The 27933-nt window shown below is 41.4% G+C and overlaps 2 protein-coding genes across 5 annotated transcripts in view; both read right to left on the bottom strand.

Annotated features, from left to right (window-relative positions):
• ttc39a (tetratricopeptide repeat domain 39A) overlaps window positions 1–2672 on the bottom strand; it is a 37217-nt gene extending 34545 nt beyond the window's left edge. Inside the window, exons 1-3 of the mRNA XM_084066351.1 lie at window positions 2443–2672; window positions 550–600; window positions 289–339 (exon numbers count right to left, since the gene is read on the bottom strand). Of these exons, the coding sequence (XP_083922477.1) occupies window positions 289–339; window positions 550–600; window positions 2443–2495 (155 nt within the window). The 5' untranslated portion in view covers window positions 2496–2672. The remainder of the gene's footprint in view (window positions 1–288; window positions 340–549; window positions 601–2442) is intronic.
• Window positions 2673–3650: 978 nt separating this feature from the next.
• Window positions 3651–27933, bottom strand: part of eps15 (epidermal growth factor receptor pathway substrate 15) — a 33108-nt gene continuing 8825 nt past the window's right edge. The window contains exons 3-25 of one of the 4 annotated variants that reach the window (XM_084065905.1): window positions 27637–27726; window positions 27384–27431; window positions 27148–27243; window positions 26558–26620; window positions 26162–26287; window positions 25498–25557; window positions 24887–25150; window positions 24069–24214; window positions 23431–23587; window positions 19923–20005; window positions 17487–17559; window positions 15824–15991; window positions 15268–15465; window positions 14192–14578; window positions 13349–13420; window positions 12808–13105; window positions 12406–12450; window positions 11890–12287; window positions 11706–11775; window positions 11481–11551; window positions 10151–10286; window positions 9682–9887; window positions 3651–6121 (exon numbers count right to left, since the gene is read on the bottom strand). In XM_084065905.1, coding sequence (XP_083922031.1) covers window positions 5981–6121; window positions 9682–9887; window positions 10151–10286; window positions 11481–11551; window positions 11706–11775; window positions 11890–12287; window positions 12406–12450; window positions 12808–13105; window positions 13349–13420; window positions 14192–14578; window positions 15268–15465; window positions 15824–15991; window positions 17487–17559; window positions 19923–20005; window positions 23431–23587; window positions 24069–24214; window positions 24887–25150; window positions 25498–25557; window positions 26162–26287; window positions 26558–26620; window positions 27148–27243; window positions 27384–27431; window positions 27637–27726 — 3396 coding nt within the window. In that variant the 3' untranslated portion in view covers window positions 3651–5980. The other 3 variants (XM_084065906.1, XM_084065908.1, XM_084065907.1) reach the window with 3 other exon arrangements.

Here is a 27933-nt window from a genome sequence, read left to right as displayed (position 1 = left end):
TTACAGGAGTTCTTACTGTATATGGTGTGTGTGATATGAAATTTGAGCTTACCCTAATCACAATAATCCCCGCATATATCGGTATCGGTTGATATCGGTATCGGTAATTAAGAGTTGGACAATATCGGTATATCGGTTATCGGTAAAAAAGCCAATATCGGACAACCCTAATTTTCATGTTAGTGTTCATATCATCTCAGAATTAAACAGCTCCAATACTGATTGGCTGGTCCATTACCACTGGAATAACTAAAGATTTATAACATGTTATTAAAAGAAGACACTTACTTGAAATCTGTGATGATAGGATCCAGCTCTGGACCATTGATGACTGACAACCTAAGAACACAACAATCCACTTATTATGATTCTTACCATGCCCAGAGGACCAACTTCATCATTACAGACCACATCAGCATAATTATGACTATGAATAATAACAATTACTGTATACTTCAAATATTTTTGGATACATTGCATGCTACTTGTATGTGTCATTTCCATGTAGGCGACATGTTCCAGAGAGCATAATAATGTATGTGAACCTACCGGCTTGGGGAGTCAGGGCTGTCAGAGATTTCTTTCGCCTGCACGGCATCACTGGGGAGAAGGTCAAATGTTAATTTAGAGAGAGGAGCATAATGGCTGTCACATAGGTGCTGTGAGAAGAGGTGATGTTATATGCCAAGATACTGGAAAACCAAACAATGATGGACCACAGGACCACAATGGAAACAAGCCCTTAGGGCTTTTGGTGTAGGTAATCCTTTTAGCGTCATTGTATAAGCCTACCACTGTTCTATTTGCATACAGTTAATTCATTATTCAATCAATCAATCAATCAATCAATCAATCAATCAATCAATCAATCAATCAATCAATCAATCAATCAAAAAAAGCTAGCGAAATTACACAGTGTAACTAGAATTTACAGATCCTCAATCAACAGTAAAACTTTTTTTTATAATTGTATTATACATTTATTTTATGTCTATTTGAATTATAATCCTACATAGGCCTACTCCGTTTAGCGCTTACACAAACAATGTATCGTACAAGAAAATACTGAATGAACATCATATTTATTATAATAGGAATCAGGATATAATGATAATTAAAGCAATTTCATGGTAGTAGCAGCAGATAGTCACAAGGTTTGTACTGTAGTGGTGAAATGCTCCCTCATACAGAGTAGTGGCAGTGGGTACAGAATGTACACCAGGCTGTCAGTGGGATAATAATGATGAACCTTAGTCTGAATACAAGACTGACTGGAGCACATTTCTCTGTAGCTTAAATAAAACAGAAAGCATCTGTTTCAATCTAAGGAATGATATGCCTATTGCCTACTAGTCCTTGTAAACACATGACTAGTTAATGACTGACTTCCAGTGTGTTTTACATTCATTTCAAAAAGTTTTTTTTTTTTTCATTAGCAGACTCAAGCAATAGGCTATTTATATTTATTAACAGCCTATTAGCACTACATTGATGCAGAGGCTTGGGGGTAGCTTAAATGGAAGGGAAATTAAACTATTTAAGACATTAAATTAAACTATTATTATTATTATCACTAAGCATGTTAGGCTTAGATCGAGACTATCGTAGATGTATTTTATCGAGTCATTTACTTTTGTATCTACGAGAGTCTTAGCGACCACCCCCCCAGTTTACCCTGGAATTTCACAGTAAAGCCCGTATTTCTCCGAACATGTACAAATGCATAATATAGGTGCTTACCCGCTTGCTCCAAATGTTAACTAAGTGTCCGGTTTGTTTGTGAAATGTATTAGTCGATATTTTTCAATAAAGAAGTGTTTTACTCCCGTCTGTGGCCGATTCTGTCAGAAGTTCTAAATGAGAACTTGGTGGCGCACCCGGTGAAAGTCAGAATTACACTCAATGTAAACAGGAAGTAAACGAGGTGGGACAAATGGCGTTCGGCCACAGACGGGATTAAGACACTTGTTTATTGAAAAATATGGACTAATACATTGCGAAAACACACCAGACACCTAGTTAACATTTGGGGCAAGCGGATAAGCACCTTATATTTTGCATTTGTGCATGTTCGGAGAAATACGGGCTTTACTGGTGACATTTCAGGACAAACTGGGGATAAATGTCAAAATCGATAAAATACATCTACGATCTACGAGTCGTTATCTAAGGCTATAAGCAATGGCATGTGTTAGTTAAAAGTAGGCTATCTATGCCGTTCGTCTACACAATATAACCCTACCGTGCAGTTGTATCAACGCACGCTCACCTTTCACACGCACGACCTGTTCAATCTGACAGTCGCGTGTGGGCAACATTGTTGCGGACATGGCAAACACAGCGCCGCCACCACAACCCACACACCAACACTCACTATAGATACATCTTCATAGAAAAGTGGTCAACATGATCATGCTTTTCCCATAAACTTGAGCTACTCACTTTTTGATGTCATCTTTCTTCACGCTTCTCCTCCAATTAGTAATAAAACTCATTACACAACCACCGAAATCCAGATATATAGAACGGAAAACAGTGGCTTTAACAACTTTCTACACGTTGCATGGACATGAGCAGCAGAGCAGAGCAGATCAGTCTACCTGTGGTGGGCAGCTGAGCTGAGGTGTGTGCAGTGTGTATATCCAGCCAGGAAATTACAGAAGGCTGTACAGTAGGGCGTCTTCCTCCTTCCTGGGTTACCAAGGTGCGGAGCCTCTCATCTCCATAATAATAAGTTCTACATTTAAATGCATCGGAATGTGGCGTCTAGTGGGGGTTGGCCTTCCTAGGTCTTAAAGAACCGCCCTGGTCCAGAGCGTTTAGTGAGTTCTCTCTCTAACGCCCTGCCAGTCGCGCTCATTGACCGAAAATTCCACTACCGTGCGAGGTCTCCAACTTTAGCCAAAATAAACTAAACTGTTTCGTTACTCACCGAAACAAAGGCAGTTTTGTGTTGTTGAAAGTCTATTCTCCAGGGTGGGAAGCCTCTCAGGACCCCACCTTCTCTGTATAATCCACTTTGTTGGCAGAAAATATAATCCATCCGCCAGATGGAAATTATTTTATTTACTCCTCTGCGCCCTCTACAGATATGGTTAATATAAATTACTATTGGCCAGATCTGTAGAGGGCGCAGTGGAGTAAATAAATAATTTCTGTCTGGCGGACATATTTTATTTCTGCCCAAAAGGTGTATTATACAGAGAAGGTGGGGTCCAGAGAGGCTTCCCACCCTGGAGAATAGACAAAACAAAACTGCCTTTATTTCGGTGAGTAGCGAAATAGTTTTGTTTATTTTTACTAAAGTTGGAGACCTCGCACGGCAGTGGAATTTTCGGTCTATGAGAGAACTCGCTAACGCTCTGGACCACCAGGGCTATCCACATTCACTCACTCAGCTGGACATTCAGCTGTGTACACACTGGTATGAATTCACCTTTGAAAAAAATCTAATCCAATCAATGACAAATCTGTCTATATGTGTTTTTTCCCAGTCGTTTTTAGAGAACATGGCATAGTCAGGCGCGCGCGCACACACACACACACACACACGCACGCACGCGCGCGCACACACACACACACACACACACACACACACACACACACACACACAAACAACTTCATGGTAAACGCATGACAAGAGACAAACACCAACTAAACTGTTTAGATTTATTGTTCCTTTTTCAATTAAATGCATATCATATTCTGACCAAACCTCCCCATAATAACTCTTCGTACATGTTAGAAAATACAAAATAAAATACAATTAGCTAGATTTTTTAAAAAGGCTTTCATGTATAAGCCTAGAAACATAAGTGGTTTTTGACTTGTAAAAGAGGTGAGTCTATACAAAGGATGTGTCTGGTGGCCTTAAGTACAAGATAATGGTATTAAAGTCAACATTTACAGGTATGAAAAGAGACTTCAGCAATCTCTTGTTTCACTGTATTTACAATGAATGTATTTGTCGATGAAGGACTTACATCAGTAGGAAGTGCTGAAATGACCATAATAAACATAAATGCTGGGCCTGGACAGATTAGCAATGGAAAAAATGTCCATACCAGTTGTGCAATTTGGTCAGAAAACAGTTGAGATAAAGAATGCACAGAGCCCTCTCACTTTTCAAATCAGGCCTTCCCTTGTTTAAAAACCTTCATTCACAGTTTAGCACGCTCCGATAAGGGGCTTTGATCATTCTCTTGGACAAACAAAAAGACTGGCCCTACGCTGGAGATGTGAACGTGCCAACAGAACATATCACTGTATAATAGAATTGGAGACTCATTCTTCTGGAGTCCCAACCACCATCACTACCCCGCCCCTGGCAACACAACAAGTTTTTGCAAGTTAAATCCCCATGAGCATGAGGTTCATAGACAGAACAGAGGCTTTTGTACAAAACAGCAGACACACTTAAATGACCTTTTTCTCATTCATATAAGACTATGAAATGCAGTCAACCACAGTTCAAGGAAGCACCTCAGTTAAACACAAAACATCCAGAAACATAAACGTTTTATACAAATGCTAATATAAAGCAGCAGCAACATATGACATACTTCGCAAATGGGACCTCACCTGGCCGGCTCTTTTAAATGCTTTGCTATTGGTTAAACAGGTTATTTACACTGTAGATCCTGACATACCAATGGTATATGGACCATAGATATGTATCTGTGTAAGTAAAGAGCAAGAACCAAGCGTGGTGAGTTACATTTTTGGGATATTCTACATAGATTTACAGAGGTGGGGACAGAAGAGGCAAAGCAGATATAAGCCATTTTAGTTGTTTTTGTTTTTACACACAGCCATTCCTCTCTGTTACAATCCAGTTTCTAGTTCACAAACAAATCATTTATAGATATAGATATATACTTTTCCATTCAAAGATCAATCATTTTGTACAAGACAATCAAACATTACTGGCAAACTTCCCAAAAGTCAAACTTCTTCACTTTTCATTGTGATTTAAACAACCAGGAAGCAACAGTGTTAAATTAGCATGACCATAAAATTAACTGTTGTGGCAGGGTGGAAGTGGGCTGCATCAGGGACAGTACTGGTTGACAAACATTCTATCTTCACTCAGCAGGCTGGTGACAAATGAACACTCCTATTCTAATCGGTTTTATGAATACAGGCCCCAAAGCAAACAAGAGCAAATCAATAATTCTTGCGGAAATGTAAAGAAAATGTAGTCGATGTAGTTGTTCCGCATAAGAACTGTAGTTTCCCTCTTCGTATCACCACTATTAGTATCTATTGTATATTGGAGTTGAAAACTGGACAAACCAAGCCATTAATGCAGGAAATACACTTTTCCAAAGGCTCAGTATGTATATTAGAGTTAAGACAGATTTGTTCATGCTATAAGTCTGAAGAATACTGCAGAACCAAAATGTTGCATCAACTAAATTTCAACAAAACAACACCAGGAACTGCAGACAACTATGACTGTCCTGAAAGCAATTCCACAGGCGTGTTAGGATCATATTGAACTGGGTGGAGAGAGGCTGGGGTGGGTGTTAAAATATATACTGTATATTGAACTGTACATGTAATGCATTATGCAACAATGTCAGCTTTGTCCTTTATGTTGAAATCAGGGGAGGGGGCATGACAATCATTCTGTCCAGTCTTTGACATTCGTTTAGTCTATAATCACTGCATTACAACATAGTCCCCCTTAAGTCCATGTAATCTCATCATTCTCTCCTCCTGCAACCTCGACCGAGTCAGACCAAAGAAAACAAAAGGTGGATTAACGCGATTTTGCAACGCGATTTGTGAGAACAGGCTGAGGACGTAGCGTTGGAAGACTTAAAAGGTGGGTATTGTCTGAGACTGTCTCTTTTAGGGGTCAGTGGGTGATGCTGTTGCTGAGTCTGTCCAACAGAGCCCCCCACGTCTTTGCTTTGGTGCTTGCTCGGCTAAGGCAGGCAGTGCCATGCCAAGCCACGCCACTAGAGGGCGCCACTCATGAGAGTTCAGACTTGCTGAGGGCGATGGCCAGCTCCAGGTCTTCTTGTTCCTGCTGGGTGAGTCTGGCGAGGCGCTCCTTTTCCTCCCGTTCGCTCTCTCGCTTTGCCCACTCTATCATGTCTTCCTCTGTTGGGTACTGTTCCATGCACACACAAGTTGGCAAAAGCACACAAACATACAAACAAACAAGAGAAGGCACACACAGACAAACAAACACACTTCTATAAGCAATCCTTTTGAGATGAAAACTGGTTGACAGAGCTGTCTGCTGGCTCCCACTGACTGTGCAGAACATAGAGCATCCATATACCAATCCAAACATTTCTCCTGATGGGAAGTAATTAAGAATAAAAAAGTTTTTCTAGTTGCTAGTGTAGATGACACAAAAACTATTGAGAAACCTTGAGAACGAACTAACAATAACACATGGAACACTTGCATCTTAAACTCTGAAAGCCATGGACATCATGTAATCCCTACTCCAAACACACAAGCAAATGAATTGTCACAACGCACACTATAAATATTAAGGGGAATGAAACCCTTGGCTGATTGTGTTTGTTTGTTTGTTTTCGGGTTCAGGTTAAAAACTACAGCAAGTGCAAATATGGCAGGCTGCATGAGGGCACACATACACGTCAGAACCGTCAGCGTCTCCATTACCGAGACGTCTTATGGGAGTGAAGAGGTGGAGATCCGGTTGCAGTGTCTTGACATATCACCTTCAACGCATTATGTTCTAAATTGGTGAACCTTTACCGGGTGTCAAACAATAAGAAAGAAGTGCGTATCGTTGACCACACCTGGAAGGCATTTCGCTTGTAGTTTCCTTTCAGTGAGACAAGCACTCCAACGTAAGTCAAACAAACTGCACACCAGAAAACCGGCATTGCCAACAATCCGCAAGATAACATGGGTTGGGTAACATGTGTGTGACTTAACCCTGAGAGCCTGGTCGTACATGCGCTTCAGACGCGCTTTAGATGTGTTCATTCCCATGTTATCTTGTGGGGATGTGGACTGTGCCTGCAGGAGTGCCAGTGTTCCAGTGTGTAGTTCATTTGACTTATGTTGGAGTGTTGGCTCACTTAAAGAAAACCTATTGGTTGGCACCCGGTCAAAGTTCACCAGTGTTGAACCCCACGCTTCACACGAGCTGGACGTCACATGGGTGACCTTATGGGTGCATTCATGAATATTCTCTTGGAGAACAGCACACCCACGATGCTCTCTGGTCGTTCGGAAATTCAGAGCGGTCAGAGAGTTGCCGTTCGAAAATTGTGAGCTCTGCGCTCTGGGAGCACACTGAGCACTCTGAGAGAAAAGCTGAGATGTTCCGAGTGTCTGAACATTGGTTTACAATGATAAAGGAAGTCATTGCAAAATGCGATGGCTTCTTACCGTATTCAACAAAGATCTACTGTATGTGTAACAAAACAGGTATAATCATGTTTATACATGAGATGAATTCACGTAAATTTTAATGAATTTGAATATTATCTACCGTATCTGACCGTTCGTAGATTAATTGAGCGTCATCAAAATTGGAGCAGATTCTCAGAGCATATTTCCGAACACACCCGATAGTACACCATGAAGAAACACAGCTGCAGCTAATCAAATGAATAATGGGTGTGTCAAGATTTAGGTGTGCCAATGTGAAATTGGCAATACTGTTAACTACTTTATATATGGCTGCACCCATGGCTCTGGGCACCAAAATTGAACACACCATTATTCCTTTTAATTAGCTACAGTTCGGTTGTCTGCGGAAGTCTTTACCCTTAGCTGGAAAACAAACTACAACATCAGGCTATGTTTTTATGCCCCTTAATTGGTTGACAAATAAGATGCAAATTGTGTAGAAAATGTAAATTAAAAAAAAATATGATTTCTTGGAAGGTGCAGGTAAGTTGGTGTCTTTTTCAGGAAGGCAACATACAAGTGAGGTGAGTTAACCACATACAAGAGATGTGATTAGGAACGTACTGCTCAATGGCGTTTGTTCACCCATGCAAAGTAAAATTAGCAGAGACACTTAGCAGCGGGTAGTCCAGTGCTTTTCTCATAACATTAAATAGTACAGAACATGCATGGTTAAAACATATAAGAACAGGTGTATGAAAGTGCATACCAAAGAAGGCTCAAAAGTGTTCAGGCTTAGTTAAAATGTATATCATAATCATCTGGGTTAGCCTGATCTTTTAAGACCAGTAATAAATGCTTACACAGTAAAATCCTCAGCGTTCATTTATTTAATAAGTCTGAGTGTTTCCACCACACCCTGAACACTCAGGTTTTATTGTTCCATATGCCTCAAGGTGACAGAGATGACAGGCGTTTAGGCTATCCGACCTTCATCACAGCAATTTGTACAAATGCAACCAAATGAACCCGCAACAGTCCATTTGGTAACATTTGCACACGCTGACGAACACAAACTCTCATGAACACTATTGATTTTACTGTGTAAAGAAGGTGAAGACAGTAAATGGAAGTGGAGATAGTGTGATGGAAATGTCGTGGATGCACACAGAAGCCAGAGATGGTGCTCTTGATTAAACACTTTATTCAACTTCTTTGACAGAAGAGAAAAGATGGAAGGAGGCGTACACACACGTACACACACGTACACACACACACACACACACACACACACACACACGCACACACAATACCAGCGGGTCTGTTTCTCCACATCACAGTGCATTGCTGACCACATCAGAGATAGGAATGAACAGAGTAGGATGTGGAAGGAAAAACACTAAACTGTGCGGGGCAATGGTGAAGATAGTGGTAAGAGTCATTGGGAGCCAGCCAATCAGAAAAAGGACAGTTAGTGCGTGCAGGGGTCATGCGGGATGCAGTCATGTAAACGGGAGAGGGGATAAATCAAACCTACTTTCTATCACATTATAATGTCGATGCTGCCTGTCCCACATCAACCCCATGATAGCACATCCTGCATCAATTATTTTTAGGACACCAAAAGTGGGTTTAACTTGAGATAAAAATAACATGGGATGTATTATTAGCAGGCTGACATGGGACTACTACCATCAGCCAATAACAAGCAGCCTCACATCTCTCCATCCATTGCCAACCAATAAGAGTAACTTTGCGTCTACAAGGCAGCAGCTCAGTAGTTTTAAGCTGTGACTTTTGTCTGTAACTATACAGGCGATTGCACATAAAATCTGTTCAATTCATTTCCCCTCAGCTATAAATACATTTTAAATCACAGTGAAATCAGTGCAAATATATCAGCAACTTAAAAATAAGTACAGGTTTAGATAGAAAAATCCCATTCATGAAAAATATCGGATATATACACCAGAAGAAGGTGATACACAAGGAAAACATGAAAAAATAAAATAAATGTTAAAGTATGAATTACTCTGGTTCAAGACAATAATAATAATAATATTAAATCATCAAAACAAAAGATTAATGTGACCTAAAGCACCTGAGCTGACTTTTATAAGTTAATTAGGCTTCTTTCTTTTGTTTGTTTTTTGGCAGTGGATGGAGTGACTTACAAAGCTGGCCTTGTTTAATATGTGGGTGTGGCTTTGTTGTATAGGTAGATATGGTTCATTAGTGAGAACACAAACAAACAAAAAAAAAAGGCAGAGGGGGGCGTGGCTACTGAGACTCAGGTGTAGGAGAGGGAGACGGCGAGAGGGAGTTGCTCACTTTGTCAAAGCTGGCAAATCGGTCGGGCTCCCGTGCTTTGTGTCGAGGAGGGGAGGATGGGGCAAAGGGGTCGGCCGAGGGTTCCTTGACAGGCAGGGAGGAGGTGGAGGAGGAGGAGGAGAACTCCCCAGAGCTCTGGGGGAGGAAGTGCCCTCGTCGGTGGAATGAGTCCGAAGACTCTGTTCTGGATATGGTGGACTTTTTACCTGGACAGACAAGTAACATACAGACAGACCCACAGGACAGAAACGCACACAGATGCAGACACGGACGACACGCGCGCACACACATGCACACCATAGAGAAAACACATTATTCCTTTGGTACAGGAAAACATTAAAACACTTCACTTCCAGACTAAGAATCAATGGAGTTAAACACTAGAAGAAACAGTAGAAATCTGCTATTGCGGAGCCAATCCATGCCTTGCTTTTAAAAAGAGATGTGTCATAACAAATCTAATCCTAACCTGGGGGTGGAGGGGGAGGTCTCGTTGGTGTACCCGTCTTGGGGGGCAGGGCCGGGGGCACATCAGAGCTGGGGGCCTGGCTGTCTTCTTGGAACAGGTTCTTATTGTTGGTGCCAAATGGATCAGCGCCATTAGACTACAAGAATACCAGAGAAATCACAAAAACTGCAACATGTAATACTGTAGCTTTACATTTCCGAAGAGTTGATTTCAGAATTCAGAGCAGTTGAATTGAACTCAATGTGAATAAAAAGTACAGCCGTCTGTATTTTCAGTAATGACTAGAAAAACAAGGCTCTATATTGCTCCTTTTTCACTCTACCCCAAATAGCTTCACTGAAAATAGCTGATCTACAAGCTCACAACTCGTGAGCTAGGCTTCACGTGGTTAAATGGTGTGCATCACAGATGTTAAACCGGCACTTCAATATCAACCATAACCATCTCCAGATATCACTGAAATGCTTACAGACACTAGCGTCATCACAATTCAGCATTGGCCTTTCCATTTAAATGGGGCCGGTGAAACCTTTTAGAGAACGGTCCCACCAGTCAACTGATTACGTAACTGGATGTGGACGTTCTCTTGCAGCCGAGAAAACGTGACAAAACACATGGCACAACAACCATGGCTTTGTTTACAAGTTGGCAGTGGATATTCAGCTATCAGACAACTCTGGTAATGGAAGTGTTATTTAGCTGTCCTGTGCTTGCCAGCTCTGAAAAGTGAGCCAATAACCAGTTTCATCATTACTTCTGTGGTAATGTAAATTATGGTGGATTGTCCACCAGATCCTTTATGGTATTTCCAATATTTATTTTATGTTTTTGATTGGGAGCCAGCATTTATTTGCAAAGCCACTTACACCTCCACTATTTGAGACCTGGTTATTATTGGAGCTTTTACAGTAGTTTAAGCAGGTTAGTGTGAACTTATTATTTTCTTTAATTTTGAACCATGTATTGGTTTTTCTTTGTTGCCTAACAAAACCCCAACATGGTTACTATATCTGCATTGTGGTGATTTTGTTTTTGTAGTCAAACACACTGCCATGGAGGTCATTGTGTCAGAACACCTTCTCCTTCCACAGTCTCACATTTCAATTCAACATTGATGAGTCAATGCTCAGATCATCACAATGTTCCTTTCTTATACTGCACACACACACACACACACACACACACACACACACACACACACACACACACACACACACACACACACACACACACACACACACACACACACACACACACACACACACACACACAAACCCCATTTGAACATCTTGTGATACGATAACCTCACACAATTACACCTGAAAATTACCTTAGACAAGGCACTGAAATCAGCAAAGCCTCCGCCAAATGACTCATTACCAAACACTGCAGCAAATGGATCTAAAAGACACATGGGGAGGGAAAAGGGAAGACGTAGATTAGATCTACTGATTTGTACCACTCACACACACATAAATTATACACAATTGAATTTCAATAGCTGCTTCGTTACTACTTATTTCACCAGAAGGGGGCGCCATGCCACCAGCTGTACCTGGGTCTGAACCTGTGCTCACTGTGGTACCACCTGGAGCGAATGGATCATTGGTTGATGTGCTGTCCTTCTAAATGACAGAAAGAGAGTTTTTTTTAATGAAATTGAGTGCAGCAGGAACAACAAATTATACCAGAGTGGTACAGGCCTGATAGGAGTGATAACCTCTTTTAGCAGAACTCACCACTGCCAGATCTACATCAGGAGGGGAGGAGCTGAAGGGATCCACACCTCCATTGCCTTGGGAACTAAAAGGATCCGGCTCCCCCGAGGCATTAATTTTGGCTCCAAATGGGTCAGAATCAGTCATATTGTTACCCACAGAGCTGAAAGGATCCTTGGCTGCTGTATCTGTGTTGATAGGTTTGGACGAGAAGGGGTCTGGACCTGCCGCTGGTGTAGCTGCTCTATTATTGAGCTTTGGTCCAAACAGGTCTGGTTCTGGAAGGCCAGTGCCGTCGCCGAACGGGTCTGCTGAGGCTGCGAATGGATCTTCAGAGGAGAAGCCGGCGCCGGACTGTTTGAAGAAAGAGTCCGCCGCAAAGGGGTCTGAACCTTTGAATGGGTCACCCCCGAATGGATCTGATTGTAGGGAAAATAGTTGATAGAATTTTAGATAGTAGAATCAGAGTTGAATAATCATATGTATGTCAGGTTCACCTGCATCTATTACGCTCATGTTATGCTAGTGATCACTCACCAGGAACATCTACTTTTCCAAATGGGTCATCTTTGAATGGATCCTCTACAAAGGAGACAAACAAATACACTTTATTCCAGCAACACAAACTGTTAAGTTAACATAATAAATCCTATTTGAAGGATGCATGTGTATGTATCAAACTTGAAAAAAGAAAAACATGAATTCATGTAGTTCATAATTCCATGACTATAATAAACAGGAACCAAACTGCAAAGGCTCATTTATATATACTGTTAACGCAACAATTAGCTGAAAAAGCTTTTTTGACAAGTAGCACTTGGGTCGTGTCAACAAAATTACAAATTAATTAGTGTAGAGTGTTTTTTGGTTAACCAAGGACGTATTAGGGAATTACATTTGTAATCTAGGTTTCCCTCTGAGTTTTAAAAAGGGACTCACCATCAGTGAAGGGATCTGCCTGGAAGAAGTCTAATTCAGGAAGATTAGGGGGACTACTTTGTGGTGGTAGGGTAGGGGGACTGGTTTGGGGTGGTAGGGTCGGAGGACTGGTTTGGGGTGGTAGGGTGGGGGGGCTGGTTTGGGGTGGTAGGGTCGGAGGACTGGTTTGGGGTGGTAGTGTGGGGGGGCTGGTCTGGGGTGGTAAGGTGCGGGGACCAGGCTGAGGTGGCAGTGGAGAGGGGCTGGTTTCAGAGACAACTGAATCCTCTTTCCTCTCTGGCTCTGGTGAGGCAACCTGCTGGACAACCAGACAGACAGACAGACAGACAGACAGACAGACAGACAGACAGACAGACAGACAGACAGGGCTGTGTTCACTAGGCTGAAGATTAGAGACACTGGAACATCAAATGTTGTTGTTAATAAATATGTTATACAAATCAACAGTGAACCTGAGTCAGATACCACACTTATCTATAATGTAGGAATACAGAGATGAATCTAAGTTGTTTTTTAGATTGTAGTTCTGAAGGTGTCTTACATTTGGTGTGCTGGATTTAGCCGACTCCTCTGTCTCTTCTGGTGATCCGTCGACTGTAGGACTGCTCTGTTCCTGGGGACACGGAGAAGACATCAAGAAACAATGACGTTTCTTGTTGAGTTCAAACAACGTGCTCATGCCGAACTACATAACTCTCCAGCAGATTTAAATGTTTCAAAATAGAATTTTGTTAATGAATATTTTACTCAGTTTCTGCAATGGTTTACCTGATAGTCATTAAAAGAAATGAGGTTGAAATAAAAAAAACTAGAAAAGTACGCTCCTTGGAGCGGCGAGCTTAGAGTGCAGACCTCCACCAGGCCTGGTTGCCTACCAAGGGCTATGTTAGTAATGTGGTGCAGCCATCAGGACATGAGGAAGCTGCGTGGGGAAATAGCTTGTCTCTATAGAGGCCCCTCAACAGGCTATTCCAATTTAGGTATGATTGGATGTTGCGTTCATATATGGTGTTTCTCGTAAGAAATAGGCCCTGTACACAAAATTGTGATAGGCAAAGGTAGTATCAAACCCTGTTAGTAATGGAGTGCAGCAATCAGGACATGAGGAAGCTGCGTGGGGAAATAGTTTGTCTCTATAGAGGCCCCTCAACAGGCTATTCCAATTTGGGTATGATTGGATGTTGCGTTCATATATGGTGTTTCTCGTAAGAAATAGGCCCTGTCCACAAAATTGTGATAGGCAAAGGTAGTATCAAAACCCTGTTTAGTCATTGTCATATGACACATGAGACCATTTGTGACTAATTTGGTGGCAAAACAAAAATCATGTGTTTTGCCACCATAACTACTATAACAATGCAACTATTAACAATGCAATGTTCACCTGAGGCTTCATAATGGTAGACAGACTACTATAGATATCAGCGGAGGCTAGGCAACTATAGAGATCATCCAAGGGATCAGGTTTCGGCTTTGGCTCCTCTGGAGTCTTAGGCCTCTCCTCCTCCTTCTCCTCTTCCTCCTCTTCTCCTTCTTCTCTATGTTCTTCCTCAGACGGCGCATTTAGCCGAGGGCTGTTGGCGGCTGGATCTTTGTCCCTCAGCTCTTTAGGGTGGTCCTCTTGGAAGAGGTCCCCCTGGTGCGGCTCTGTCGATGGGCCCGCCGAGCCGTTGACCATGACGGGTGAGCTGTCCTCCAGCGCTCTCTTCCAGCTGAGCTGGGCTGTCACTGACCGCTCCTCCACCTGGAGGTCATTCAGTTTCTGCTGTACCTGAATGACGGAGAGAGAGGATGAAGAAAGAATATAATATTGTACTGTGGTTCTTTTCATAGAAAGGGTGTGAAGCTCCAGTGTCTTTAAGCTCCTTCCCACGACCGATCTGAGGCCAAATAAGTCCACATTACACTATACTACTTCATTCTGTGACGATTAGCGTTTGTCTTTCTGTTCCCTCTACAGTGGACCTGGAATCAGGTGTGACAACAGCAAATGACATTAGGGCTACACAAGTTGACAGTCAATTCAACATAAAACATAAAGTAATGGCATGTAGGCATCTGAAAGGCGGCAGACCATGCCAACTGTGTGTGCATGTGACAATCAAAATGAAATGGAGAAAGAGAAGAGGTCGCAACCTCATACAAAAAAAGTGTATGGTGACATATGATCAACTGAAAAGTGATGATGCCTCTTGTAGTTGAAAATTCATCATTTATGGCAAGCAACATGGTTAATTAAGTAGGGATGTCCTGATCAAATCACCGAAAACATGTTATTTTATTGCGTGTGCTTGCAGAAACTCTACATATCTGTGATTTCCAGACAATGTTGTGTTGGACCGAATGGGGGCGTTTTCCTGGGTTTTTCTGGTGACAACCAAGGCTGTTTAACTGAACAGCTTATTATCAACCATGTGATAACATGCAATTGAGTGTGTGTGTGCACACACGGACACTAACCTGTGCAACCTGAGTGAAAGAGTGGTATACAGAGTCCTGCAGAGGTGAGAGCTGTTCTCTGGCAGCCTGGACCTTCTCCTCCAGTTTCCTGGTCTCGTCCTGCAGCTTGAGAAGCTCCTCTCTGGCCTGGACAAGTTCCTCTTCATACTGACCTATCTTCTGCTCCTGCTCCTCGTGTTCTGACTGTAGCGACGAAATCTGGGTATATAGACACAACCACACAGTATACATTAACACATAACACACAGTGTACATTAACACATAGGGACATGCAAGAGAACCAGCAAGAACAGGCTGAAGTTTAACTGGACACCCAAGATCAAGAGATCAAGATGGCTGAAGTTTAACTGGACCCCTAAGGAACTAAGCCTAGTTTAGAATGTTTTGACGATTTGTAACTAATTACTATTGACCCTCATCTTTACGAAATATATCTCTTTTGAGAACGGTGAGAAAAGCACTGGTGTTTGTTCACATTCTTGCCGGGTGCATGACTTAATGACTTTTTCAGGCTTTTTAAAATCATATGAAAGAAACTGCCCAGGTGTGTAAGGACCTTTACCAGCTGGTTCTCACTGCTGGTCTGCTGGCGGATGAGGGACAACTGCTCCTCCAGGGAGGCCTTCTGCTGGTCCAGCTCGTCCAAAGCTTCCTGGACCTCCTGCCGCTGGGCCTGGAGCCGCTGCAGCTCCCCGCTCTCCCTCGCCACCTCGTCCTGCAGGTCCTACAGATGTTGGCGACACGCAGAAAGCATAAATTGACCTTTATACTGAATTATGGAACCAAATTATTAGTCCTGAAATGTGTATAGCACGGGACAGCTAAATACAAGGTTGTCTCATCCACTATGCCCTGGGCACATACAGTGCATAAAGAGGTATAAAACGTGTGTGTGTTTTGAAGGCCAGGGTTAGGTTAGTCCCTGCAGACAGAATTTGGGGTTTGCAGAAGGAATATCTGAATTTTACAAGAAATGCTGTACATACAGTAACTAAGGACAATAGGAAGGAAGAGGAGAGGAAATTAATTCAGTGAAGAGCAGGATCAGAGAGGAAATTATTAGGAGACAGAAGGGTAGACGTTAACAAAAAAAAGAGGTGTGTGTGTGTGTGTGTGTGTGTGTGTGTGTGTGTGTGTGTGTGTGTGTGTGTGTGTGTGTGTGTGTGTGTGTGTGTGTGTGTGTGTGCGCCCGTGTGGTGTTGGGAGCGGGTTGAACTTGAGTCATGACTACCAACACTCAAAGTGTGATGTATGGTGGCCCACCTCCTACACAATATAAATATCCACAGCACTCAGCCTTGAGCCAATGCTCCAGGGAAGCAGCTTAGACAATTGCCTCCATCAACATGACATTCTCCTGAGACCCACCTACACACTCAGATGTCAAAACTGCTTCCCAAAAGTGGAGTGTGGGGGAGTGAACTATCCCTTTAAATTCGTCTGCTCCAAAAATAGAGCTCATCAGTCAGACTCGGAGCAGGGAGCCTTGCAGACACTCTTAGAACAAGGACACCAGCCTCCCTCTCTCTCTCAAAATATAATTAACAGTGAGCTCTACCGGGGCTGGCTGCTGGCAAAATAGATTATTGGTCAGCCAAAGCATCAATGATGTTATTGATTGATATTTAAGAACCAGTGTTTCCATACCCTTATCCTTATCTGTATGATACAGATAAGGATAAGGGTATGGAAACACCGGTTCTTTCTGCCTGTCTATTAAGTAGTTCATTTACAGTATCTCCCATTCTATTAATTCATGTTCTCCTTTGCCTAACTATGTGTAAGGAAATGGGGACAAACCCCCCAAAAAAGGCACAGGGTAAGGTATTCAGTAACAACAGTATGTAAGAACACAAATGTATTTTTTCTTGTTTATGGAAGGAAATTGGCTAAATGTCTCCTTTTGAAAAGCTGTAATAAAACAACACAGTAAAACATTTTAAAATGAAATTTACTTTCACTCAGTTAATAAAAGAGACAGTTAATTTGGAGCACCAGCACACAGTAAAATCTTTCATTTAATATCCATTTTTAACTATAACTCTGTAGTGTACACTATAAAGATGTAACCAAATTGACCCTTATGGGTCATTTGGACCTTACTGTATAACTAGTGATTGGAACATTTGTACACTCAGCATTTTAAAATACATAACTGAAAAATCTCCACCCTGAGAGATGGAGAGAGGGACAGACGAACAGACAGCCGGTGGTCTCACCTGCACTTCGTTGTTGCGTTGCCGGATGGTCTCCTCGCTCTCTTTGATCTCCTGCTCCACCGTACTCTTCTCCCTGGGGGTCCAGCACAGCAGACAGGAGTATTTAGCCACCGAGGAGGACAGGCCGAGTGCGCCCAGTCCTCCCAGCCCCATTCCCTCCAACCCCAGCCAGCCCTCTGTTGCACCACCTCCTCTACCTCCACCACCACCACCACCAGGCCTCTCAACCAGCAGCTCCTCTCCCTGGACAACCATGATCCTAGCCTGACACCACACCCCGCAGCTGGAGCAGAGAGCGGAAGTGTGGAGCGTGGAAAGAGCTGGAGAGGTGGAGCGTGTCTGTGTGTGTGAGTTTGCTTGCTCTATGCTTGTGTCAGTGTGACGAGAACATGTGTGAGTGAGGCAGTGTCCGCGTTTGCCCAGTTAATGTGTTGATGATGAGGAGCGAGAGACAGATGGCTGCCTTGAGGAGAGAGAGAGCGCGAGAGGTGGAGGAAGAGAGGGAGGAGTAAGGCTGAGTCAAGCCCTGTTACATTTATCATCTTTTTTTTGCCCAACCTCTCTCTCTCCTTTCTCCCTGACTACAGCCCAGCCAGGAGGAAAGCAGGGGAGAGAAGAAGGGGAGGAGCAGCAGTTTTACACATCCTGTATGGCCTCTTTCTGAAAACCCATCTCTCATATGCACTCCTACAACAATATGTTTGAGCACTGAGAAGCACAATGAAAGGTAAGATACAGCAACTAAAATGCACAACATGAATCTTGAATCTTTCTAATATTCCCCTGATAGGAATGAAGTAAAAAAATAACAATAATAATAGCAATGTTAAAATAATTGTTACAGTAATCTTTTCATTTCTTACTAAAGGACAAACTGACCCACGTCAATCTACATCAGTCCCATTAATAAATAATAGGGTTCTCAATTATCTTGTTCTTGAGATGCATGATTCCATTAAGATATTTACAGGAAGGTTACGATCGATCCATGACGGAATATGGATGAGCAAGGAGAACCAAAAGAGCTTGACAATGAGCTTGGAAATAAAAGAAAACCATAAGTGTCACAGGACAGAAAGGGAAGTTCTGATTGAGTGCCCCTAGCGGTCACAAAACAATAACAACAACTAGAAAGGGGCGCTCCGCAGAACTACTCTCCGTCAGGCTAGGTGATAAATAAAATTAAAGTTTCAAAACGCAGCTTCAACTTCTAATTTTCTCAACATCGTCAACCGTCTCATCAAAAAATGCCACCCCTTTCTGACAGGTCTATATTTTCATCCTGTAAAGCCACACTAACCAGAATACAACAGCGATGGTAATCTGTTCTTACCCATCATCTTCAGTGCCATGTTTGTGGATAGATTTGAAGAAACAACAATGAAACATCTTAGCTCATCTCCCTCCTTGATCTGCTGCCCGTCGCAATAACTCTGCTCTTATTATACACTATTACTACCCCCCCACCCCCACCCGTTAAACAGCTGTCCTCTGCCTATGGCATAAGTTGTGCATGCGTGTGTAGTTCTGTGTGTGGTTGTGGGCACCAAAAGGCTCACTGCTCACTGTCACCTTTGAGAAAACGGAAGCTAAAAATGAAACCTTTGAAGAAATTCTCTAAAGCCATCTGCTCTCTTTCACATCCTACGAACTAAATCAAAAAGCACAGATGTGGTCGTTTTTTCTTTGTGTGCTGTGCACATGTGAGAGAGATATACTTTATGGATGCAATTTCTTGTTCTTCAATGTGGTCATCAATTTTAGGGGAGGAAACAGAAATGTCATCGTCTTTTTTTCTCAACAATAAAAAGAAAATAGTGAAAATATCCAATCTACAATCTAACAAAGCATTGCAATAAGGCGCATTTCTGAGCTTGTAGACCGGCTATTTTTACAATGTTTGCACAACACCCTTGTAAAGACAGGGTGCGATTTCCGCACAGAAAAAACGGACATGGTTCTCAATGACCTCATGCACACCCCGTGCGGCGATGCGATGCCGCAATGCTTTTTTTCTTTTTCAATCGAACCCAGTTCGATTTGTGCGTTTTTTCGGATGCGGTTAAAAACTGATTGACTAATTGCACCCTGTGTGCAAAGGCCTTTAGTCAAAGGATAAAATAGGGCTTACGTGGTTAATCAGACTAATGAATTTAGTCAATTAAATCTTTGCATCAATTCGTTGATACATAAATATTAAGAAAATATATTTAAAAACACGCTTCAAGATTATTTAATTAATTAGTAATAGTAAAAAAGTAGTGAGAGAGAGAGATGGCAGGAGAGTAAAAAAGTAGTGTTTAGTAATCAATGCAATAATCGCTGAGAAAATAATCAATAGTTGCAGCCCTACAAGTACTCTCTTTTTGAGGTACAACCCCATTCCTCAGACTTCGTTTCCAATGGACTTTAAACATTTCTTTAAGAGAAGCTCACCTTTGCAGGTCCACAATCTCGTTACTGAGGGAGTCCAGTTCCTTGATGGCAGAGAAGTCAGCTGCAAGGTTGGCCAAATTATTCTGAAGACCAAGCAAGGTAGAGGACAACTTAACCATGGATAGACGCTCACTAGCGCAGGCCCAGCAACACAACATACAATACATGGACAACAATCAACTGATGAAACCTAGTACTGTGTATAGGAATTAACTTTAAATAGAACTGGACCCGCATTAGATAACATAAAAACTCATTTTGAGAAGGACCCCAAAATGACTCTCTAAAATCCTGTGTGTCAATTTAACACTCTTAAAAGGATCCCTGGCTAATAAGCCTTAATACATTATATTATAATTACCCTATATAACTTAATTAGAAATGAAAAACACCTTAAATATTTTAATTAATTTAGAAATAGCTTGTCTTTCACTCAATAGGGACCGCTTCTGTCGCAAGTTGATGTCATATGTCCATGTGTGGTCCAGCCTTATGGAATGCATGTGTTTTTCTTACCTTTTTCAAGTAGTCACAGAATATTTATCTCCATTGATGTCTCGGCCAATAAATAATAAAAATAGTAAAGAAAAAGTACACACAGGAGCCAAAATACAGCCTTTTTAAGTAATAAGTTAACCAGGAAGTTAATGGAGCAGCAAATCTTTGGATCACGTTATCTCCTGGTTCTGTGTGCGAATGTATTTATTTATTTTTTAAATATATATATTTTTTTTTACGTTTTTGGCAGTATTGGTAATCGGCAAAGCAATATTTTTAATACTTTTTATTAGCACATGCATTTACATTCCATACAGCTGGACCACGCATGGACAAATGACATCATCAACTTGCAATGGGAGTTGTCCCTATTGTGTGAAAGATGAACTAATTCTAAAATAAATAAAATATTTAAAGTTTTTAATTAAAATGTTTTGTTATAGAGGGCAATTATAATGTATTAAGGCTTATTAGCCAGGGATCCTTTTAAGAGTATAAAAACTGTCCCTTATGGGTTAAATTCATACACAGGATTTTACAGTGTACGATGCGGAGAAATTGAAGATGCACCAAAAGGAAGGAGACAACACATTCACAGCCAAGCACAAACAAATGTACTAAACTAAATTACAAATGGCATCTACTAGGTAGCTACTGAGGTGATGTAGAAACAGGTTAGGGATGGGAAAGAACATTAAACAGACTATGTAATGTCACTGACACCGATAGGACCTAGTAAAGGTGGCCCGTAGTGGAGGCACTGGATCGGACGGCTTCTTTCATATACTCATTCACTTAACAGGGCTCCAGACTAACTTGTTTTAACAGCTGAATTGGTGCCACTGACTCTTTCACGTGCTGAAACATTTGGTCACGCTCGCATTTTGTCTTGGGATCCTGTAATATATCAATATGTATAATTTACTAGATTAGTAGTATATTATCTAATACGAAGATCATTAAGCTATATCAATATTTCATCATATAGCGGTCTTTGGTGACATTATGACCAGTGTTGAATTTATCTACACCATAAAACAAAATGGTAACAGAGCCATGGCTAAAGTCTATTGCCAAAATCTATCTTTAGTTAGTTTCACAGTCTTTTTCCACAGTTGGTGCAAAACTAAATATTAAAAAGATACTAAAGAGTTTGATTTTCCGTGAGCATTTTACACCTGCAAGACTGTGATGCAACAAATAAAACCGATTCTGAAGTTCATTATGAATCAGAATCAACTATATTGTCACATTTCAGGTTTACAGGTGTAAAACAGAGGGTGAATGCTAGTGTTGTTTCAGTGGGTGCATTTACTGCGTTATGCACTTAGCATAACGCACAGTGTGCCACTGTGAGGTTGCTGTTTACTATACATACAAACCATTATTCTTACATCGCTGTTTTTGTAAGGGCAGACAAAATAACACCCCTTCCAAATTCCACTGGTGCAACTAATTACACATTTTGCTTGAACATTTGGAAAGTAAAATAATAATCTGTGATCCAATGGTTGCAGTCTGGAGCCCAGGTTATTTTAATATGGTAATTTCATAGGTTCTACAACACATGGTAGACTGAGATTCTAAATATTGGAATCTCTCTTACAGTTTTTTTTTACAAAATAAGTTACGCAAGTATTTGAAAGAAGCAAAAGTCCCACTAAGACCCAGGCGTGGCACATTGGGTGTATCTCAATAGACTAGGAGGAATCCACTCTACTTGCCCCACTTTCTCCACAGTACTAACACAGCTCCATCTTTGGCACGATACTGTTGTCAGGGCTGGGGCTATTGTCTGAATACAGCTTCACCACTTTGATTTTCATTCATTATAATTTTCTTGATTAGTTATAACTGTCAACTAGCCTGCAACACAGGGAAAACGACAAGTGTGTTCCAGCCTAATGAGAGCCTCATAACAGAAAATTATAAAATAGCAGAAAATAAAGGACTTCTGTGTTAGCCAGGGAAGAGGAGAGGACAAGGTAAGGCAGCCTCTGCAGAGTATTGAGAAGCATTTGACTCAGTAAGGTAAGCACACGCTCTCTCACGAGAAATTAGAGAGACATCATCACTACATGTACAGTATGTAAAGTGAACTATGCATAATAATGTGTGGAGTGCAAACACAGAGTGAACCTGAACCTTAAGAGAATGACACACAGAGAGCGACAGAGATACACAGCCGCAAGCTAGAGGGGGAAAAAAAATCCAAACACACAGAGACACACCACAAGGAAGGAAAAGGTTAGTTAAAAACAAATAAATAGACATCTTTGTATCAGCAAAATAACTGTCTATTGACTAATCCCAACAGTAACCCATTAAGACCTGAGGCCGAATCAAAAAATGTCTTTTAAATCCTAACGTATGTCGCTATCAGTGGTGCTCAAACTTTTTCATGTCAAGGACCCCCAAAATGATGTGTCGTTGGCCGCGGACCCCCATCTCAAAATATTTTTTCCCAGGGACCCCCCAAAGCCAAGATATTAGAAATGTTTTGTTTGCTTTAAAAATATATAAATTATCTTATATAAGATTTTCACAAATATTATTTTTTTGCAGATCTACAACCTTTCGAGGCACGAAATGTTATACTATTTTTGAATAAAAAAAGTATAAAATATAATAGCTTTCCCGGTTTTAATGGGTTAAGTTATACATCATCCTCCATTAAGCATTGATTGAGGGCTGGTGATAATGCCAGCTTGGGAGAGATAACAGATGACACACAGCAGCAGCAGGCAGCTGCCTCTTTGATGCAAGAGAAACATCTGAACTAAGAAACATCAACAACAAAAACCTCCAAAGCAGATGTCCTCACATTATGTTCACATAAACAATGAGAAAGAGCTATATCAGACAGCCGGGATCAAAGAAACACTTTCCTAGTTTGTTATCATCACAATGTTATTAGTACTTGTATTAGCAGGGGTGGGAAGGATTTTTAGGTAAAAAAATAGTAGATTTAACAGACTTTAAATTGACAAATATTCTGTAAGTGACTCACTTGCTTGATGTTCAGTCTGTCTGAGGGGGGAATCATTTCTGGGGAGAGAGTCTGAGGAGGGTCCAGACCTTTGGTCAGCCTCTGGTTGATGAGGTACAGTGCTAGGGCAAACTGCTCTCTGGTCAGCTTCCCTATATCTCCGATGTCACACAGCTCCCTGAGACAGACACGCACCCATGACATAACGTAGTAATGATTTACACCTCAGGCAAAAGGCTATTGTTAATAGTGTGAATAATGAACCCCATGCTCCGTGGCTAGAAGCTTAGTTAATATGCATACAGACAAAATGACACAAGAACAGAAATTGATATGATATTCTGGGGTAAATGTTAAAGGAAAGATTGACGTGAGGTGGTGTGAGGTCCATGTAATATGTAATTCTTTTTTATACAAATATGATGTCTGCAATAAGTCCAGCAGGACAATTGTATGCATTTTATTTTTGATTTATTGTGCAGTAACTTGACAACAAAGTTGTGATATGTGGTGAACATGAATGAAAAAGTCTAAAAACTGATATGGCGCCAGTGGCAGGTAGTGTCAAGGCCATTCAGTGTCAAGGTGCCAGTGGCAGGTATTCAAGCCTAAACTGCAGGCAGTGCAATTGAGGGGAAACATTTGCCATCTCTGCTTACCAGATGCGTGCTAGCGTGTTAGAGGGCAGGCCAGTCTTAAGAAAGATATCTCTGACCTCAGGTCCAGACACCAGACCATCCATGTCCCCATCTGTTTTGCTGAACAGTTCATCGTATTTGGCTTTGTCTCCTGGAGACACCACCCACTTGACACGGGAGAGACGGTAAAGAGAGCTTATTAAACATTCCAACATACATACGATGTTAAATAAAACAAAACAGACACATATGAACTCTGACATAGTACTCGCCAATTTGAACATTAAGAAAATAATCTCAAGCACTTAACCCATTGAGACCTGAAGCCGATTCTACATGTCTCCTAAATCTCAACAGTATTGTTAAAAACCTATGTTTCTATATCAGTGGTGCTCAATCTTTTTCATGTCAAGGACCCCCAAAATGATATATATTTAGCCGCGGACCCCCATCAAAATATGTTGTTCCAGGGACCCCCAGAAGCAAAGATTTGAGTTAAAAATGTTCGCTTTAGAAATATATATATTCAAAGATTTGCACACATTTTCACGATTTTTCAAAAATAGCAGATCTACAAGCTCATAGCGCGGCACTCGGTGCCGCGCTATGAGCTTGTATATCTGCTATTTTTGAATAGCCCAAAGTGTAAAATAATGCTTTTTAGCTCAAATCTAAAAATGACACAGTTCCAGGTCTTAATGGGTTAAGTGTATTATCAGTTCTTCTAGTAGAGTCTATATTTTAAAGACTCCACTATACGTCACATCATTACAAACGCATTACCTCAGGAGGACCTTCATACAGACTTCACATCCGAGTAAAACAGTACAGGTACTTACAGGGGCAGCTGCTGGTGTTGGAGCGGGAGCAGGAGAAGGAGCTGGTGGAGGTGGAGCAGGAGAGGGGGCTGGTTTAGGGGGGTGGGGCATTGTCTTTGACCCAGCATGAGAGGAGCGACTGTCTTTGACGGAGGGTGGTGAGGGTAACAGGGGCATCACGGGAGGCACTGAGGGTTTTTTCCGCTTGGAGGGGGGGACCAGGGGAGGTGGGAGTGACATTGGCACAGGCTCTCCTTCCAAAGCCCTGTACACCAGATACATGGCCTGGATAGGGGTAAAACAATCACCAACGTATGTGTTTATGTTTTTGCAGTCTCAACTAAACATTTTCCATTGGAAATTGCCAACAGATTGCTAACAGATGCAACAAGCATATACTGTAGCTTTTATGTAAGCAGAGAGCACAAACAGCACAATGTAAAAATGTGGGTTTGACAGCTGAAATGCAGTGAAAAGCGAAGCATAAAGTAGATGAAAATAATATATAATATAATTATAATTATTTATGTATTTATTTTTTGTATGAAGAACCTGGCTAAGTTACTAATGTATCCAATATGGATACATTCTGAGATACATCTGAAGTTGAATGTATAGCCTGAAAGGCTTACCACAGCAAACTCATCTCTGTCAAGCATTCCATCTCTGTCAAGGTCACTCAGCTCCCACACCTGGAACACACACACACACACACACACACACACACACACACACACACACACACACACACACACACACACACACACACACACACACACACACACACACACACACACACACACACACACACACACACACACACACACACACACACACACACACACACACACACACACACACACACACACACACACACATATTTTGGAAAATAAACATGGCATACTGAGAAGAATAAATGCTTGAATGACCATTTTTAACCTTTAACTGAAAAACGTTTCAGTCAGACAGCTCTTGGATAATAAGGAAAAAATAAAATTATATATATATATATATATATATATATATATATATATATATATATATATATATATATATATAGGCATGAAGGCTGTCTCAATTCATAAATTCCCTGTAAGCATGCAATGCTGAGTTGGCCCTGCTTCGAGTGGCCTGTCTGAACGAGCTCTGCAGGCTTTGCATTATTTTACATAACTGAATTTTGTTATATTGATTAATTAACAACACACATTTCATTTCAAATTGGCTGTGGTACTTTACTGTGGTACAATTGTCCTGGGAGTTCATTTGCCTCCGTCATCGGTATGAATATCGTACCCTGCCTAGGACATCCACGGGTAGCTTGGAGTTTAGCAGGACTGGTTTGACCTTGTCTCCTGTCAACATCCCTCCCACTGGAGACAGACTGTCAAAGATGGCATCAAACTTCATCTTCTCTTCAGCCTGGAGAAAAACATATGCAGGATGAACCTACTAGTATCCATCTCATTAAGCAGCTAGTTATTGCCAAAAACTACTGATTACAAATTGCAAAGTGGTGTAAAATATATACAAACAAATACAAACATGTGATAGCCATTTTAAAGTAATTGCAATTAAAATCATAACACTGCACAATATTCCGGTAGATATTAGTATGTATTACTGTCTATAGTACATGTGTCATATACTGTGATGATATGTGGAATCAGTGACCATTTGTGAAGGTCTCACCTTGACAACCCAGGGAAGGTCACTGGCCACGACCCCTTGCAACTGTGGGCTGCTTGTGTCATGCTGGAGATAAAGGGCATTCAATTCAGCACAGTAAACGCATTCAAACTACACATGCATAATCACTGTGGGAGTGAGCCAAACATAGTCATTTTCTGCTGTTCACTCATTTACAATGCAATCCGAATTAAACATTAAAACATATAATTAGCTTATGATTATGTTTTAATTTTAAATCGGTTTAATCACAGGAAAACAAAGACAATGGAGAAAAGATCACTTCACTTTTACAGTCCGAATATCTAAAACTAAAATGTGTTTGAAAGAGACTCTAAACTCTGGTACTGCAGGTTTGGCCTCAAAAAATTAACAAGCTAAATAGGCTTGACCAATTAGCTCAACTCATGGTCTTGCGCAGTTACGGGCCCATGACATCGTCAAACACATTGGCTCAAACCCGGAAGGAGGGCAGCAGGAGGGGAGTGCACGCTATAGGTGAGCAAGTTTCATTAAAAAGGAGTGGCCGGGGAATTTCTGTGCTTTCTCCAGAAAATATATAGCTTTATGGTTGCAGTGATGAGGGAACTCACAAACTTAGGTGGAGGAACAGCCACATTGAGGCTCTTGAGCGCCACTTCCAGGCCATTCTGAGCACAAGCCACCAACCGGAGAGCTATAAAGAATTGCTGAGGGAAATAGAATGAATAGTATGTGATGTATGCCTTTGCATTGCTGCTAGCATACCATTATAATTAAATACATGCAAGTCTGAAAATCTTTGATGTTAAAAATATATGAGTTCATGAAGTACAGAATCTGCTTGTACCTGTTTGTTTAGGCACCCTTTCCGGTCAGAGTCTGCTAAATCCCAGATCTATAAAAGGACACACATAACATTTAACTTTTTACATTTTAGGAATAAAGACATGAGTGTGCATTTCTATCTCAATAACATCACAAGTATTAGGGAGAACATTTAAACAAATAATAGGAGTCTTTTGTTTACTGCAAATGTGTTAACTTGTGAGGTGCCGTGCATCTAGTGTATATTTGGCTATATTTGTATGCCTCATGCTTACCTTTCCCAGAACCAGGTCAGCCAGGCCAGATCTTTTCAGGAACAAGGCTGCATCAGCTGCTGCCACCCGCCCACTGCCAGTAGGATCAACCTATACACACAGGCAGAAATACACACAAAAATATGCAGGCGTGCACGCACACACGCGCACGCGCACACACGCACACACACACACACACACACACACACACACACACACACACACACACACACACACACACACACACAATTAGACCTCATTCCACTTACGAAAGGGCAGTGATACAGATGTGCTGACACAGACATTTCTGCTTCATGT

This window comes from Gymnoscopelus microlampas, assembly GCF_963454915.1.
Source record: "Gymnoscopelus microlampas genome assembly, chromosome: 9".
Taxonomy (NCBI): Eukaryota; Metazoa; Chordata; class Actinopteri; order Myctophiformes; family Myctophidae; genus Gymnoscopelus; species Gymnoscopelus microlampas.
The sequence above is the reverse complement of the archived record's forward strand: the minus strand, read 5'-3'. Positions and strand labels throughout refer to the sequence as shown.